Raw genomic sequence first — 14,540 nt, 5'->3', positions numbered from 1 at the left:
GTTTTGAAGAAACTTTTTTTATTAATAAAAAAGGATTTTTAATAGTATAAAACATAAGTGTCCAAAGTGGGGGTGCCTCTTCTTTTACCATCCTACCTGGTCGTTCTCATGGTTCGTCTCTGTGACCCTGCAACAAGGACAGCTGTGAGATAAATCAGTTTTCATTTCTCCCCACTAGGTAAAATATTTTCATTTTTACTCATGGGCGCACCTGCAGTCACTCCCACACTACTGGTCTTTCTCCTACGTGCATTTGACCTTGTTTCACGCTGGGGTGTATTTACTTCATGCGTCTCGCCAGGTTTCCTTCTCTTTGATTCAGCTTCCTCTAGACCTGCATCCTTTTCTTTCTTTGGTGTTTTCATCCCACCTTCCTGTTTGATCCTTGCTTTCCTTTCTCTGGCCCCCTGGTGAGATGAAACTGATGTTGGATACAAACGACTGTGCAAATGTCTTGAGCCACCCCTTGTTTCTATTTTTTTTGATATGACCACCTTTATTCTTCAACACAGCCTGAACTCTCTTAGGCAAGCTTTCTTGTTGTTTCTTTAAGAAGTCTACAGGAATAGTTCTTCAGACTTCCTGAGGAACATTCAAAGCTCTTCTTTGGATGATTTCTTGTTGCTCTTGCTTTTAGCAAGCAAGTTAAAGAAAAAAAAAGTGAGGGTTGGCTCAAGACTCTTGCACAGTAACATGGAGCTCACTGTTGGTCAAAAGACAGTTCATGCTCACCTTTTTCTTGTTTGTGTAATCATGGTCATCATCTTTCTTTGCCCACTTTTTTGCCTTGGGTGACTTTGAATCTTAAAAAATAAATAAAAATTAATTAATGGACATTCTCATGTACATTTCACCTGAGCTGCTAAACTTCTTGAGAACATTACCTTTTGGTGCCATGGGCCCTGGATCCCCCTAAAATTATAAAGGTAGACACATAATTGTGTGACAAATAAAATCATCTGGCTTTGTTATGTTGCATTTCCTTTAAACTCACTCTGAACCATATTGTTCTCCCATTATGGTCCCGGAGTGTTTTCATCCCGTCCACATAGTAGCACTGCAGCCATGCCTCAAAGTCGGAGAAGTCCCCACTGGCTGGATCATATCCTTTCCCACCTAAAAACCACGAGTTGTTAAACACTGCGTTCATCTCATGAGCAACTCATACTGTAAACACTTGACTACCCACCGAGGTTCACCACTTCCAGAGGGACTGTATGACAAAGACTGAGCAAGTCACCCGTCTGGTGTGTCATCAGTTTCTTTTTTGTTCTTACCGATGTCTTCTGAGAAGAATAAAACAAAGACACTGTGAGAAAGAGTCTGGGTTTTATGGCGTTATTTTTGTCCCTCTATTCTGAGTGCACGGAAACAATTTTGCAAGTGCAAAAATGTTGCATTTTGAGGAGAAAATTATTTTGAGGGAAGAAAATTCATTCCTGTGTGAAAGAAATGCATTTCATTGTTTTCTATTATTCATATACACACACACCCACACACAATAACAGCCCTTCTCACCCAGTTGTTGGCATTTGCTCTGGCTCAGATGCTCTGTGTGCTGACAGACATCTGCAGACCTGCTCTCAGTGTGTTGCTCCCGTTGTCAACATGTCTGCTTCCTCCACACTCAACTCTTTCTCTACACCATTATAAATGTACCACAGAACCAACCAATCACAGACTTGGATACAGAAATTCTGATTGGCTGTTTTGGTCTCCAATCAGCTCGCTAGCTACTGCATTCCAGAAACACTGTCCAGAGTGTAGCTAAAATCATTTTTGGTTAGTATGTTTAATTATTTTATTTTAGAATATAATATAAAGACCATTTTTGTTTTTAATCTAGGTTAAAACAAACCACTACACTGGGTTTAGCTACACTTTGGACAGTGTTTCTGGAATGCAGTAGCTAGCGAGCTGATTGGAGACCAAAACAGCCTATCAGAATTTTATTTTTATTTAACCTTTATTTAACCAGGAATGTCCCGTTGAGATCAAAGACCTCTTTTTCAAGGGAGTCCTGGCCAAGAGGCAGCACATTTCAAGACAAATACATACGAACAAACAAAGTTAAAATTACACAAAACAATTACACATTATTGAGGCAGCCTGTAGGCCTTTGAGTTTAGTTTTAAAAACATTTAAAGACAACAATTCAGTTAGTTTCCAGTCTTTCTGTAACATGTTCCACGAAAAAGGCGCAGAGTGGACAAAGGCTTTCTTACCCAGCTCTGTGCGGACAAGGGGAACAGACAACAGCAGCTGCATCCAAGTCTGTGATTGGTTTATTTTGTGGCACATATATAAAGTGTAGAGCACAGGTGTCGGACTCCAGGCTTCGAGGGCCGGTGTCCTGCAGGTTCTAGTGATTCCTTGATCCAACACAGCTGATTTAAATGGCTAAATTACCTCCTTAACATGTCTTGAAGTTCTCCAGAGGCCTGGTAATGAACTAATCATTTGATTCAGGTGTGTGGACTAAGGGTGAAATCTAAAACCTGCAGGACACCGGCCCTTGAGGCCTGGAGTTCGACACCCCTGGTGTAGAGAAAGAGTTGAGCATACAGGGAGCAGAGATGTTGAGAGTGGGAGCGACACACTGAGAGCAGGTCTGCAGATGCCTGTCAGCACACAGACCAGAGATCTGAGCAACAGCAAATGCCAACAACTGGGCAACAGGGCTGTTATTGTGTGTGTGTATATGGATAATAGCAAACACTGAAATACATTTCTTTCACGCAGCAATGAATTTTCTTCGCTCAAATTAAACTTTTCTTTGCTCAAAATAATTTTCTCCTCAAAATGCAACATTTGTACTTGCAACATTTTTTTTTATGTGAGCTCAGAATAGAGTCACAAAAATAACGCCATAGGGTTTGGGAAAGTTATGTAAAAAAAAAAAATCACTTTTTTCACCTTCGTGTCTGACTCATTTTTCACAGGATTCTCATTTTGACATGAATCGTCTGGCCCAAGACCTTCCAGCACAGTTTTGGCAGCCACAAAGGGAGGGATGTTAGACCTAGAAAAGAAAAAGGGAAAGAACAGTACTGAAGGTCTTTTCTTTTAGGAAACAAAAACACTCTTGTTAGCTCTCTGATTCAACAAAACCTTGTGTAGTTAAGCCATTGATATCACTGTTACTGTTTCTACCTTCAGTCATCACTAATGAAACAATCCATTTGCCATAGTTAAGGTCTTCAATTATCTGTATAATGGGTATTAGTAAAATTAAAATGTTTCAAAAATCCTGTATGATTTTTTTATGAATGTTTACACATCAGTCAGAATAAAAATGGTAGAGCAGAGTAAATCTTTCGAGGGGTAGAGATATGCACCTTACTTCAGATTTGGTGATAAGATAACAATTTACCGGTCGAGTGCAAAGATCTTGCTGTACATCCTCATAAGATGCTACTGTCTAATTAGGTCAGTATGAGTGCGGCCCTCATGCTAATCTATGTAATGTTGTCTTTGCGCATCACCTGAAAAGGATCTCAGCCCTCAGGTAGTTTCCAATACCGTTGAAGTACTTCTGATTGAGCAGGACTTCACAGATGGGTCTGTCAAAGGCTCGGTCAGACACGTGTGTCACAACATTCTCCCTGAAAATGTTTTTTTACTGATCAGTGTGGCCGTGCTACTGTATTGCGTTGAGGCAGAAGACGCAAGTGACACTCAGCATCACTAACCTGAATTTTTTGTACTCAAACATAACGCAGGGACCTCTGCCAGGCTGCCAGGTCCCGTTGGGCTCCCAGCTCCCAAACCTGCGAGGATCCACAAAGCTAAGTACTCTGCAGGGCTTCTCTTTGGAATAAAAACGCAAGTGGGCATGTTTGGGCAGCTCATCCTCGCTAGTGAAGCGGAAATAGCCTGACATCCCAAAGCGAAAGACTATGTCCATGGGATGTTCCACTTGTCCCGCTTTCACTCGCTGTTTTGGTTCATCTGTCTTTATGGGCGTCAGCGTGAGCTTCACTTCCTTCCCTCTGGAAGCAGCTGTGATGCGATAGGCCTCAGAGGTGAAGGGCACATCAGGGTTCTTGCTGACCTCTGACTTTATGACGGGACCCCTGAACAGCACTCCTTCACACATTCTGTTCACATACAGGCTGGCCAGGTGGAGCTCTGGTCCCTCGGGCATTTTGGCTGAACAAATAAGGTTGGGCTGAAACTTCCAGAAATAAAACTTGTCATCAAATATTAGGTCAAAGCTTATGTCAAAAAATGTCACTTCCAGGCTTATAACATTACTTCCAAATAACGCATGTTTCAGAACCCTGTGTCCTCTATAGAGTGCAGGAGTATGGGTAAAACCTTCTCACTTGCAATCATGACTGTAAATGTTTACATACAGCTTTGGGGTTCAAAAAAATAACACAATGCACATCTAAAAAAAACTCAAAGCTTTAACATTAAACTTCAAACCTGAGGTTCTCCTGAATATGCTCTTAATCCAATTACAGCAAAATACTGCTCTGTGTATTTGCATAAACCAAAACATGTTGTAAAAAAAAAAATGGCAATGCTGCATCTTTATCAAATTAGAAGTACATAACTCACCGAAACCAGGAAACGGAGCTCGGCGTTAAGTGCACTCAGCTTGTAGCGTTTACTGTCTGCACGGCAGCAGCTGCTGATATAAATTTACAGAGGATATGTCTTTGTGCTGAAATACCGTGCAGCTAAACATTTGACCAATGCTTTTATCGCATGCGTAACCAACAGTGTTACAAAACAAGTTGTACAATCACCACGCGCCAGTCATTAAAATGTCGCGAGACCTGCACAACTGTGACAAAAACCCACAATTTCTCATTTATTTTTGGTCTAATGTGTACGTGTGTTTGTTTGGTTTTCATTCTTAGCTGTTATTATTCACTTAAAACGGCTAAAATAAAATACTAGACTTGGGTTTCCTAGCAAATAAACCGATGCATGATGGGAATTGTAGGCGCTGCGGAAACCAGGAAGTGATTTCCAACTTTTTTAAAATGTCTAATATCTTTGATCACATTGTTAAATTGGCTGTAATCAACATGATTTACGGAGGCGTTATGTATTAAATAAATCATATGTGTCACAAGTATCTTGTGTTATTGTACCTACATTATAATCAATCCAGTTTTTTTTGGCCATCACTTTTTGACGGATACGTTTTACATTGTTTTTATTTATAAGCATACAGAGGTAAAACACAAATAATTAACATAATTAAATGTGTTGAGTGATACAAGCAACATCTTTTTTTAAACAATGATCATTATTTTTTTACTTCAGTAACAAATATCACACAATCTGGACACATTTCTACTAATTTTTACTAAAATGGTAGAAAAATACAACTAAATATCAGTTGAGAGACACAAGGAATTACATTTTTTTAGGAAGAATACATAACACTGTACAACTTGTAAGTATGGCACTTTAGGCAGTTAATCATCATTATCGTCGATTTTCAGAAAGTCACGTCTGTTGTTCATTGTAGTGAGTTCATTAGAACCTGGGCTTGTTTGAGCTCTGAAAAAGTACAGAGACAAAAAAATAACATCACAGGTCTGGCAAATTAAAAGACAACAAAAAGGGAAGTATTTTAAAAGATACTGAACTTACCAGCAAGCAGCACTCTGAACTTGTCAGCAGAAACAGACACCACAGTTGTCTCTGGGGCACCTGATTCTGCTCCTTGCCTCTGCAGTTTAAGTTGAATTGTTGGTTGATTCACCTCCCTCAGTTCACTGGAGCTCAAAGTGTAGTCCACTCGCCAAGAAACAGAGTCCAGTCGACCCACTGATCACAAAGCAGAATGCCAGTGCTCAGTCATCAACTTCCCAGCAGCAGCCATCATTAATTTTCTCTTCTTTCTTGAATAGGAAGGGCAGAAATACTTACATCTCAGGCTTGTCTCTCTTAATTTCTCCCGCAGTGCAACATGCTTGTCTTCGTAGGACTTGCACAGCCCTGTAGTGTGCTCTAAAGAAATATTGAGTAGAAAAAAATAATTTGAGTGTTTCAGCTGACGATTAGCTGAAGAACTAATTATGCATTACCAGACGACTAAAAAGAAAATCTAACAGTTACAAAGTCCTTAGAAGTATTTCATATTTATCAAATAAAATAAACCTTTTACTATTTCTGAAACATAACATACAATCTCAAAATCTCAGGCAGAAAGCCATCTGTCATTTTTATTTATAATGAAACACACAAAAATCATGGTGAAACTTTGGGCTTCTTATTTTCCAAAGGGTGGACTGATGTGGCACAGATGGCCTTCCTGACACAAAGCTGTGATTTTTGCAGGGAGGGACCACTGGAAGCGTGCTAGCTTGTGTCTCCACTCAACCTCAAAAGGGGGATTGTCCATGTGTAAGGCAAATGTGTTAACACCACTTTTATAGAGTTTTTGATACAGCAATGCACCACCCAGTCTGTAAATCAGCATCGCCTTTGTTGTTCATGATGTACTGCTTTTTTCTTTTATTGTCAATCCACATTCATAGAATGTAGTTAAAAAGGAAAGAACCAACACAACAGGCCATGAATAGGAAACAATAGAACAGACTAACTTTACTGTCCATGTTAGTGGAAAACTGTCTTTGGTTCACTAAGTCAAAAATCAATTCACAATATGAAAAACAATGATAACAATCAGCATGCATTCATACACATGCACACGTTAAAAAAATAATAATTACAGAAATACATTACAGCTTCTCATTTTTCAGTATACCAGTTTCACTTGGCAAAAATGATCCCTTACACACCCATTTAATAACTATAATATCCTCTGACATCATCCTGAGGACATTTGTTAAAAAACACAATAAATGATTTTGAACTAATGCAATACAGGAGTTTCTAAAATCCTTCCTCTATTATACTTCTGTGCTCATACTCTAGAAATAAAATATTAAAATCCTGTAACATAAACTCTACATTTAGCTGCTCTTGTTCCACATTATCCCCATGTGAGACATTTCCCCAGGATATTAGATTAAACTAGTCACTTGTGTTTTTGTTAGAAAGTTTGGCTGTCCTTGCTCTTGGCAAAGATTCAGGCATGAGAACAGATCGGTGCATATCAAGTTGTAGACTGCATTTATTTTTACACCAACCTTTGGACACAAACACACAGGCTTACCTTTAGGCAGGCCAAGCTGTTGTAGCTCACTGGATAGAGATTCACTGTCAACATCATGCTTCGCTGCACTGGAGAAAATAAAGCTGAGCACTGCCACACTAGCTTTGATGTCTCCGCTCTCTGCAAAATGGTTTATTGACACAAAACAGCTTATCTGACAGAAATTGTAAAAAAAAACCCAAAAAAACAAAGTTTAAGTTGAACAGTGTTAAAGACTTATGTGTAAGGCAAATTAGATAGACCAGGAATGCCGCACAACTTAGTGCATTTACAATGTGTAATCACCAATTTCTGTTCTTCCATAAAAAAAGAATTTTAATGCTTTAAAGCCAATTCTTGTGCACTTATGAACCCCTTTGAGTGCTCTTGCTATGTTTTAATGACTTTCATGAAGTCCTGTTCTAATAACTCACCTGTCCAGCCACTCATTCATGATAAACTACAAAGTGGCACAGTGAGAAAACAGACTTGTGTCAAACTGACCCATTTGTTATCATCAAGATCATCACTTGTCATGCGATCTGGGTCTCTGGCTACTACCATGTGTCTAATCAGCGGTGTCAACAGAAAAAACATGCAGGCTCCAAGCTCAAAGGTCACACGTCAAGTCAGGAGCACAAACGACAGAATGAATGAGAATGAGGCCTGGCCACTGAATTCAACCCCCAAATGTTTAAACTGTTAAGACACTATTCTACTGTAATGTTCTCAGGGCCCAGAAGAAGAAAACTCACCACAAATGATGTGAACTCAGGGTTTTGCTATCATGCCTTTTAGCAACTACTAACAACACTATGAAAGCTCAGAACTTTATTTCCACACCAACAAGACCAGCTTCAGGCCAGCAACCAGATTTGTTTGTTTTTTGTAGCTTTGTACTCTTCTCTAATATGAAATTAAGGTTTAAGAAGATATTCAATATTTTAATATGGTGGACTTTGCTGCTTTTTTAGACAGTGTTAGAAGCTGCACAGCACTACTTCCAGAGAAATTAACCTGAAGCTGAACCTGACAATGTTCAAATTTAAATGAGGTAGGATTACTGCTTTTTAACAGGCATAGTCACAAAACCTTTTTATCAAGGACCAAGCAGCCAAAGACTTAGAGGCACATGTGTAATTTACAAAATCTGGGTTACAATATCTCCCCCAAAAAGATTCAAAATAATATCAAAAATACACATTCATGGAAATAAGCTTGTACGGGCAGGGTGTGGTTTGCAACAGTTGCAGGGTAGGGGTGATGCAGCAATATCAGGGGGCAGTGCCACAGGAGGCTGGCAGTGATCACCTAATTAGGTCTCTCCTGTATTTTATGCGTTAGCATCTTGGGAGGGTGTGCGGAGAGAGGAGTCTGAGTTAGTGGCAGAGTAGCTAGACCTGTCCAGGGAAGCTCAAACAATAACCATAGGTCAAGATTGCTTTCCACAAACAATGGTTTATTGCACAAATACTGTGTCTGCTGTGTCGTTTTGGAGTTGCTTTAACACTATTTTAAGAAATAAGTGGGCTCATAAAAAAGTCAACTTAATGAAACGCTAGTTATAAATAGTGTTTAACAAAATAATAGAACTCAACAAGCTAACTGATTCAAATGAGAGATTAACTTACATAGTAACTGCAGAGGCCATTTGGTTGGCCTCTGCAATCAAACCAGCTCCACCCCCAGCCATCATTCCCCCCTAACTACCACAACAGTTAAATGTTGCGTCATTAACAAAAATAAATAAATAAATAATTTCCATCTCAAATCATCAAATACATGTAACATTTTCTGATCGATCATGCCAGATTTGCCTAAAAATGTTGTGATCCATAGTTTGGAGATTTTATATACATATCTTTTTTATATATTTTCATACTTTAAGTACATATTTTCACATTTTAAGTACATTATCTTACATAGTAATTACACATCTTTACAGTTAATACATAAATATAAATAATAATAATAATAATAATAATAATAATAATAATAATAATAATAATAACAACAATAATGAATAAAGTGAACAAATACTTGTATTCCCACAGGGAGGGTTACTGGTCAGTTAGTGTAGGCAGATGTTATGATTGATCAAATGCACGAAGATCAAATATTATAAAAATATAAAGTTGGAACTTCTAGAATCTTAAATCTAAATAGAAAGAGCCAGTCATATGTCTGCAGACAGAAATGTTAAGCGCCTTGAAATGTAATTGTTGCATCTCTCTCAGAGAAACAACACAAGAGACACTTACCAAACTTTGCATCTGCAGTAAGCTTTCCGACTTTTTCATACTGTAAATGAAGCAAGAGAGAAGACACCACAGATGTGTGTGTGTTTCAAAACTACAGTCTACATATGACGAGCCTGTAGAAATGTCCAACAACTTACATCAATGCCCTCTCCAAGCAAATCCTTCAGCACTTGAGCACAAAGTAGCTTCATCTTGACACTTGACTGTTACATTAATGGAATAGAAAATATATTCGTTATAAAAAAAATAATAAAATCAATAAACTGGTGCCAGTAACAACTTTATCTCTTATGGTTTCTTTTACTCACAATTTTTGCTAACGTGCTGATTTCGGCAAGTACCCAATCTGGGCAGTCTAAGTCTCCACAGAAACGGAACCGCTAGGACAAAGAGGGTCACTCATAAGTTCATACACTGTGCAAAAACTACAGTATTTACAGTCACAGAAGGCTCAAAAAATGGGCTACTGGCTTAGCCTGCTTGCTAACTAGCAGCAGCACTAAACCTCGACGCCTTTGAGGTAAATTATCCGTCATTGCGTTAATACGTAAAGCGACTATATAATCGGACAATTTCACAGAATTATCAATGAATTAGACAGCATTAAATAATGAGATAAAGAGCGAACGAGCTTACCATGGTTGTTGAAGAAGGAAGACAACCGGAAGACGAGTTTTTTTTCTTTGCATCTAATTGGACGACGTCTTAGGTCACGTGACGGTCTGGCTGCAGCACCCTTGTTCCTCCTTTTTTTGCAGGTTGTTCTCACTCTCCCATTCTGTCTCTTTCTGAGTTAGACAGTTTAGTGTGGGTTAGATGTAAGGTCCGTATTTATTTTTTCATTTAATCAGAGGTTTAGTACTATATCATAAAGTACACGCAGGTGACGCTTATGCACGTGCATGCGCATGGTAGAGCACGTAAGCGTGCACAGTTAACATAAATTAGTCAGCTATAACTGATCACATATTCAGATATTACCAGGGGCGTATTTAGAGGGGTGGAATGGGGTGGCACGTGGCACCCTAATTTTGCATATGATGGTGCCATTTATTAAGATAAAATAGCATTAACAGTTTGAAGATGGAATGAAGGTGAGTGTCATTATCACTCTGTGTGCCACACCTCCAAATCACATGACCAGCATGCGATTAAGCTGACATAGCAACAAGCTGCAGCCCCGTTGATTCTGTATTTCAGCTTGTGTTGAGTGGACTTCAAGGTTTGAAAATTTTAATGACAGGCCAGTAAATTCGGAATCATGATATCTATCTATCTCTATCTATATATCTATACATATATCTACACACGTATACATACATATAGGTACACATACATATACGTATATGTACGTATAGGTACGTAAACAGACAGACAGACAGATATGCTGTTTGTATTTATTATGGAGGTTGTACATTACAGAAAATCAAAATGTATAGTGTAACTGAAAAGTTTAATTATGTGGGCTACAGAAAATAATTAACTTACAGACTATATTTATATGAAACATGTTTATACTTACTGCATTTGAATCAATTTAACCATATGTAACACCTGCACATGTGTTTAAAAAGGCTTTGATTTTGCCACCCTATTTGATTTCTATGCCACCCTCATAAAGTTATGACGCACACCTTCATGTTCATCTCTACCTGTCTGAACATCTTCATCAGCAGAGTTCTTCTCCCTGGACAATTTCTCTGTCTTTCTTTTTAGTTCCAAGTTCATTAACCTCACAGCCTCATGGAAAAAGCTGCACCTCAGCCTTGTTGTACAGGTGTGAGGCTACGCAGCCTTCTTTGGGGGGGGGGGGGGGGGGGGGGGGGCAGATTAAACCACTCTTTGCAGCACTTTCTTATTGGCTTACGCAGTTTCTAACCATAGAGGAGTTTAGGATGCTTTCAACCACACAATCCGACAAAGAAAGTAGAGCTGCACCGATGACATCCTGCTTCAGCCTCACCAGCATTGGTGAGCTTAATAATATTGTCTGTATTTGTGAGTAATTGTTGGACATATGTGTACACAGGTAGTTGACTGTGGTCACCAACTCCACAGCTTCTGCTCTAAGGAGGGAATGAGGCATGTGAGCCCGTCCTAAAATTTACCACCATCTCTTTCATCTTCACCCCACTGATCAAGAACAAGTTCTTCCATCTCTCTCCTTTAGATAGACTCTGTACAGTACTTTGTTTTTGTTACTATTGTCCATGATATAATGATATAAAAAAATTATTTCTGTGAAAACTGTGTGTGTTTTGGTTCCGTGTCCTGTTCTGTTTGTATATGTGTTTTTTTGCTGCTGTTGCAGCCAAATTTCCCCTTGTGGGACAATTAAAGGACTATTCTATTCTATTCTATTCTATTCTAGACTTGTTGGAGATAAGATAAGCAACAGCTGTGTCATCTGCAAACTTCCTGAAATTAGAAATATCCTGTCTCAGAGTGATGCTGAAAAACTAGTTCACGCATTTATTACTTCTAGGCTGGACTACTGTAATTCATTATTATCAGGAAGTCCTAAAAATCGATGAATTCAAAATCCTGCTCCTCACATAAGGTCTTAAATAATCAGGCCCCATCTTATCTTAATGACCTTGTAGTACCATATCACCCCATTAGAGCACTTTGCTCTCGCACTGCAGGCTTACTTGTTGTTCTTAGAGTATTTGAAAGCAGAATGGGAATCAGAGCTTTCAGTTTTCAGGCCCCTCTTCTGTGGAATCAGTCTTCCGTTTGGATTCATGAGACAGTCACTATCTCTACCTTTAAGATTAGGCTTAAAACCTTCCTTTTTGCTAAAGCATATAGTTAGGGCTGGATCAGGTGACCCTGAATCCTCCCTTAGTTATGCTGCAATAGGCATAGGCTGCTGGAGGACTCCCATGATGCTTTGAGTTTTTCCTTTTGAGATGAGATGAGATGAGATAGCCTTTATTTGTCAGTTGCAGGTCTTTTGCCCACAACCGAGATGACAGACCTTGCCGACCGTACATACAATACAAACATCACATTGGGGAGACAGGTCAGGCCAGGTAGCGAGGAAAAAAAAAACATTGAAATGTGCAACACAAAAGGATAATACAGGAATGCACAGGTATCAACACACCATGACACAATAAACACAGACAAGCAACATGGGAAAGAGTTCCAGTGTGTACATCTGATCTGGGACCGCTGCAATCTTTCGACTGCGCCTCCAGCTGACCCGATGTCCACATCATGGGGGGAGGTAAGCGTTGGAGGTGGCGTTGGATCCGGGGTAGGGAGGGTGATGTGTCGGTGAGTGCTTATCAGTATCAGTATATGTATGTGTGTGCGTGTCCATAGTTCAGCTGAGACAGTGTCCTTCGCCCTGCCAGGCTAAGTAAACAGTCTTCCAGCCAACCCAGGTGGCCTTGTAGGGAATGGGAAGGAACAGACTCAACACAGTCGTTATCAGGGAGTTTTTGTTCAGCTCCAGCCTTGAGCTCCGGCCTTGAGCCCACAGCTGGCACCAAAGGGGTAGCCGCATTATGATGGTAATTGAGAATTTCAAGCTATTTTTAACACTCCGACACTGGTCTCTCAATCTCCCGTTAATAGCTGCGAGCTTCTCCGTGATGTTATTAGCTGTCGATTCTGTGGTCTTGTCACTCTTTTTTGCTCACATAGCAGATTCTGAGACCTCACGACCGCAGCCAACTGATCCGAGGTGTAATCCAGCTTCCGCCCAGAGATGTTGTTCTGAGTTGATTCTTTCCTGATGTAATCCAACATACATACGCTCAAAGGTGTTATTCTGAGCATTCACTGCAGTCGTAAGCGCCTCCAAGCTCTTAACCATGCTGCCTTCAGTGAGCCCTTTCTGAGAAGTCGCACCTGTCGTTCCAATCCCAGCGGGCAGCCTTGTGGGGGTTTGAACAGCCGGTTCCGCTCTCTTAATTCTCCGATAAGCCAGGGCCAAGCCAGCTCCGATCATCATGGTTCCGAATAGGTAGATATCTTCAGCGTCCTCGATCGACAGTCCCGCCAGGCACACGATCCTCTGCCACCCATCCATCGTGTATCCGGCAGGGAAAGTCCCTCCAGGGCACTCGGGTTCTCCCGAGCCCTGACTTTTCTGTCACCTTTCTCACTCACTATGTGTTAACAGACCTCTCTGCATTGAATCATACTTGTTATTAATCTCTGTCTCTCTTCCACAGCATGTCTTTATCCTGTCTTCCCTATCTCACCCCAAGTGATCGCAGCAGATGGCCGCCCCTCCCTGAGCCTGGTTCTGCCGGAGGTTTCTTCCTGTTAAAAGGGAGTTTTTCCTGTGCAGTATGTTTTATGTTTCTAATCAGACAAATAAGCCCATGATTCTCTGCCAACAGTACTTCTTGGAAATGAGTTAGAGCAGGGTTGATAATAGCTGATAGTGCATCAGAAAAAACTCTTCGTGTACTCATACTGTTGTGGATCCACATAATGTCAACCGAATCCTTAATGTGGGATAAAATCAGCCATTCTTGGTAATGCCTTTCACAGCTGAGTCTCTAGGCACAGGGGAAATAATGGACCTCTTACAAACAGACAGGCAACACAGCTTGGGAAAGAGAGATGTCAACGTCATAGTGAGTTCTCCAACACACTCTCTTAGAACCAGTTCTGTGATGTTCTCTCATACAATGTGAGAATGTAATCAAACTGCTTGTCAGAGGGTAACTTTTATGTATAGGGAGAGTGTGACTTTTAGGACACTTGAGCCTAACATTATAGCTTGCATAATGTTAGCTTAACCAGCTGTTGTTGTGGTTTAGCCGGCTGATTGTCAGCTGTCCGTAGATGGGAGGATCACATGTCTAATCTGCTGACAATAAGTAATTACGGCAATATCTGGAAAAATTAGCATATCTATGCACATTGTCTTGTGTTAGAGCCGTGATGTCAGTTCATCAGATGAATCTTGAGTTGAGAAAGCAGTGGTGAAGGAGAAAGATGAGGAGGAGCAGGAGAAACAGATAATAAAAAAGAAGATGTCTTTACCGCATTGAAGGGCCACTGGACGGGGCTTATTGTAAAATTCCAGGGGTGTCCAACTCCAGGCCTCAAGGGTCCTTGATCCAACACAGCTGATTTAAATGGCCAAATTACCTCCTCAACATGTCTTGAAGTTCTTCAGAGGCCTG

General features: G+C 40.2%; 2 protein-coding genes across 5 annotated transcripts; both read right to left on the bottom strand.

Annotated features, from left to right (window-relative positions):
• Position 1: 1 nt before the first annotated feature.
• neil1 (nei-like DNA glycosylase 1) lies at positions 2–4,776 on the bottom strand. 4 transcript variants are annotated; one of them, XM_026175864.2, is made up of 10 exons: positions 4,567–4,776; positions 3,693–4,177; positions 3,486–3,605; positions 2,917–3,022; positions 1,190–1,286; positions 995–1,116; positions 885–912; positions 733–803; positions 212–407; positions 2–127 (listed from the first exon to the last, which is right to left on the bottom strand). In XM_026175864.2, exons 2-10 carry the CDS (start codon positions 4,145–4,147, stop codon positions 93–95), a joined length of 1,230 nt encoding a protein of 409 aa, XP_026031649.2. In that variant the 5' UTR covers positions 4,148–4,177; positions 4,567–4,776; the 3' UTR covers positions 2–92. The 4 variants fall into 4 exon arrangements, with proteins under 4 accessions (XP_026031649.2, XP_026031652.2, XP_026031651.2 ...); XM_026175867.2 differs by having other exon boundaries at positions 1,190–1,283; XM_026175866.2 differs by having other exon boundaries at positions 3,693–4,152; positions 4,567–4,737.
• A 380-nt stretch (positions 4,777–5,156) lies between these two features.
• Positions 5,157–10,279, bottom strand: commd4 (COMM domain containing 4). Its single transcript, XM_026175868.2, has 8 exons — positions 10,024–10,279; positions 9,696–9,767; positions 9,525–9,590; positions 9,388–9,427; positions 7,148–7,267; positions 5,896–5,976; positions 5,617–5,793; positions 5,157–5,523 (listed from the first exon to the last, which is right to left on the bottom strand). Exons 1-8 carry the CDS (start codon positions 10,024–10,026, stop codon positions 5,483–5,485), a joined length of 600 nt encoding a protein of 199 aa, XP_026031653.1. The 5' UTR covers positions 10,027–10,279; the 3' UTR covers positions 5,157–5,482.
• Positions 10,280–14,540: the final 4,261 nt, after the last annotated feature.

The sequence above is a fragment of the Astatotilapia calliptera genome, chromosome 7 (assembly GCF_964374335.1).
Source record: "Astatotilapia calliptera chromosome 7, fAstCal68.1, whole genome shotgun sequence".
In the NCBI taxonomy this organism is placed as follows: domain Eukaryota; kingdom Metazoa; phylum Chordata; class Actinopteri; order Cichliformes; family Cichlidae; genus Astatotilapia; species Astatotilapia calliptera.
Note: the sequence above shows the minus strand (reverse complement) of the source record. Positions and strands in the feature narration are given on the sequence as shown.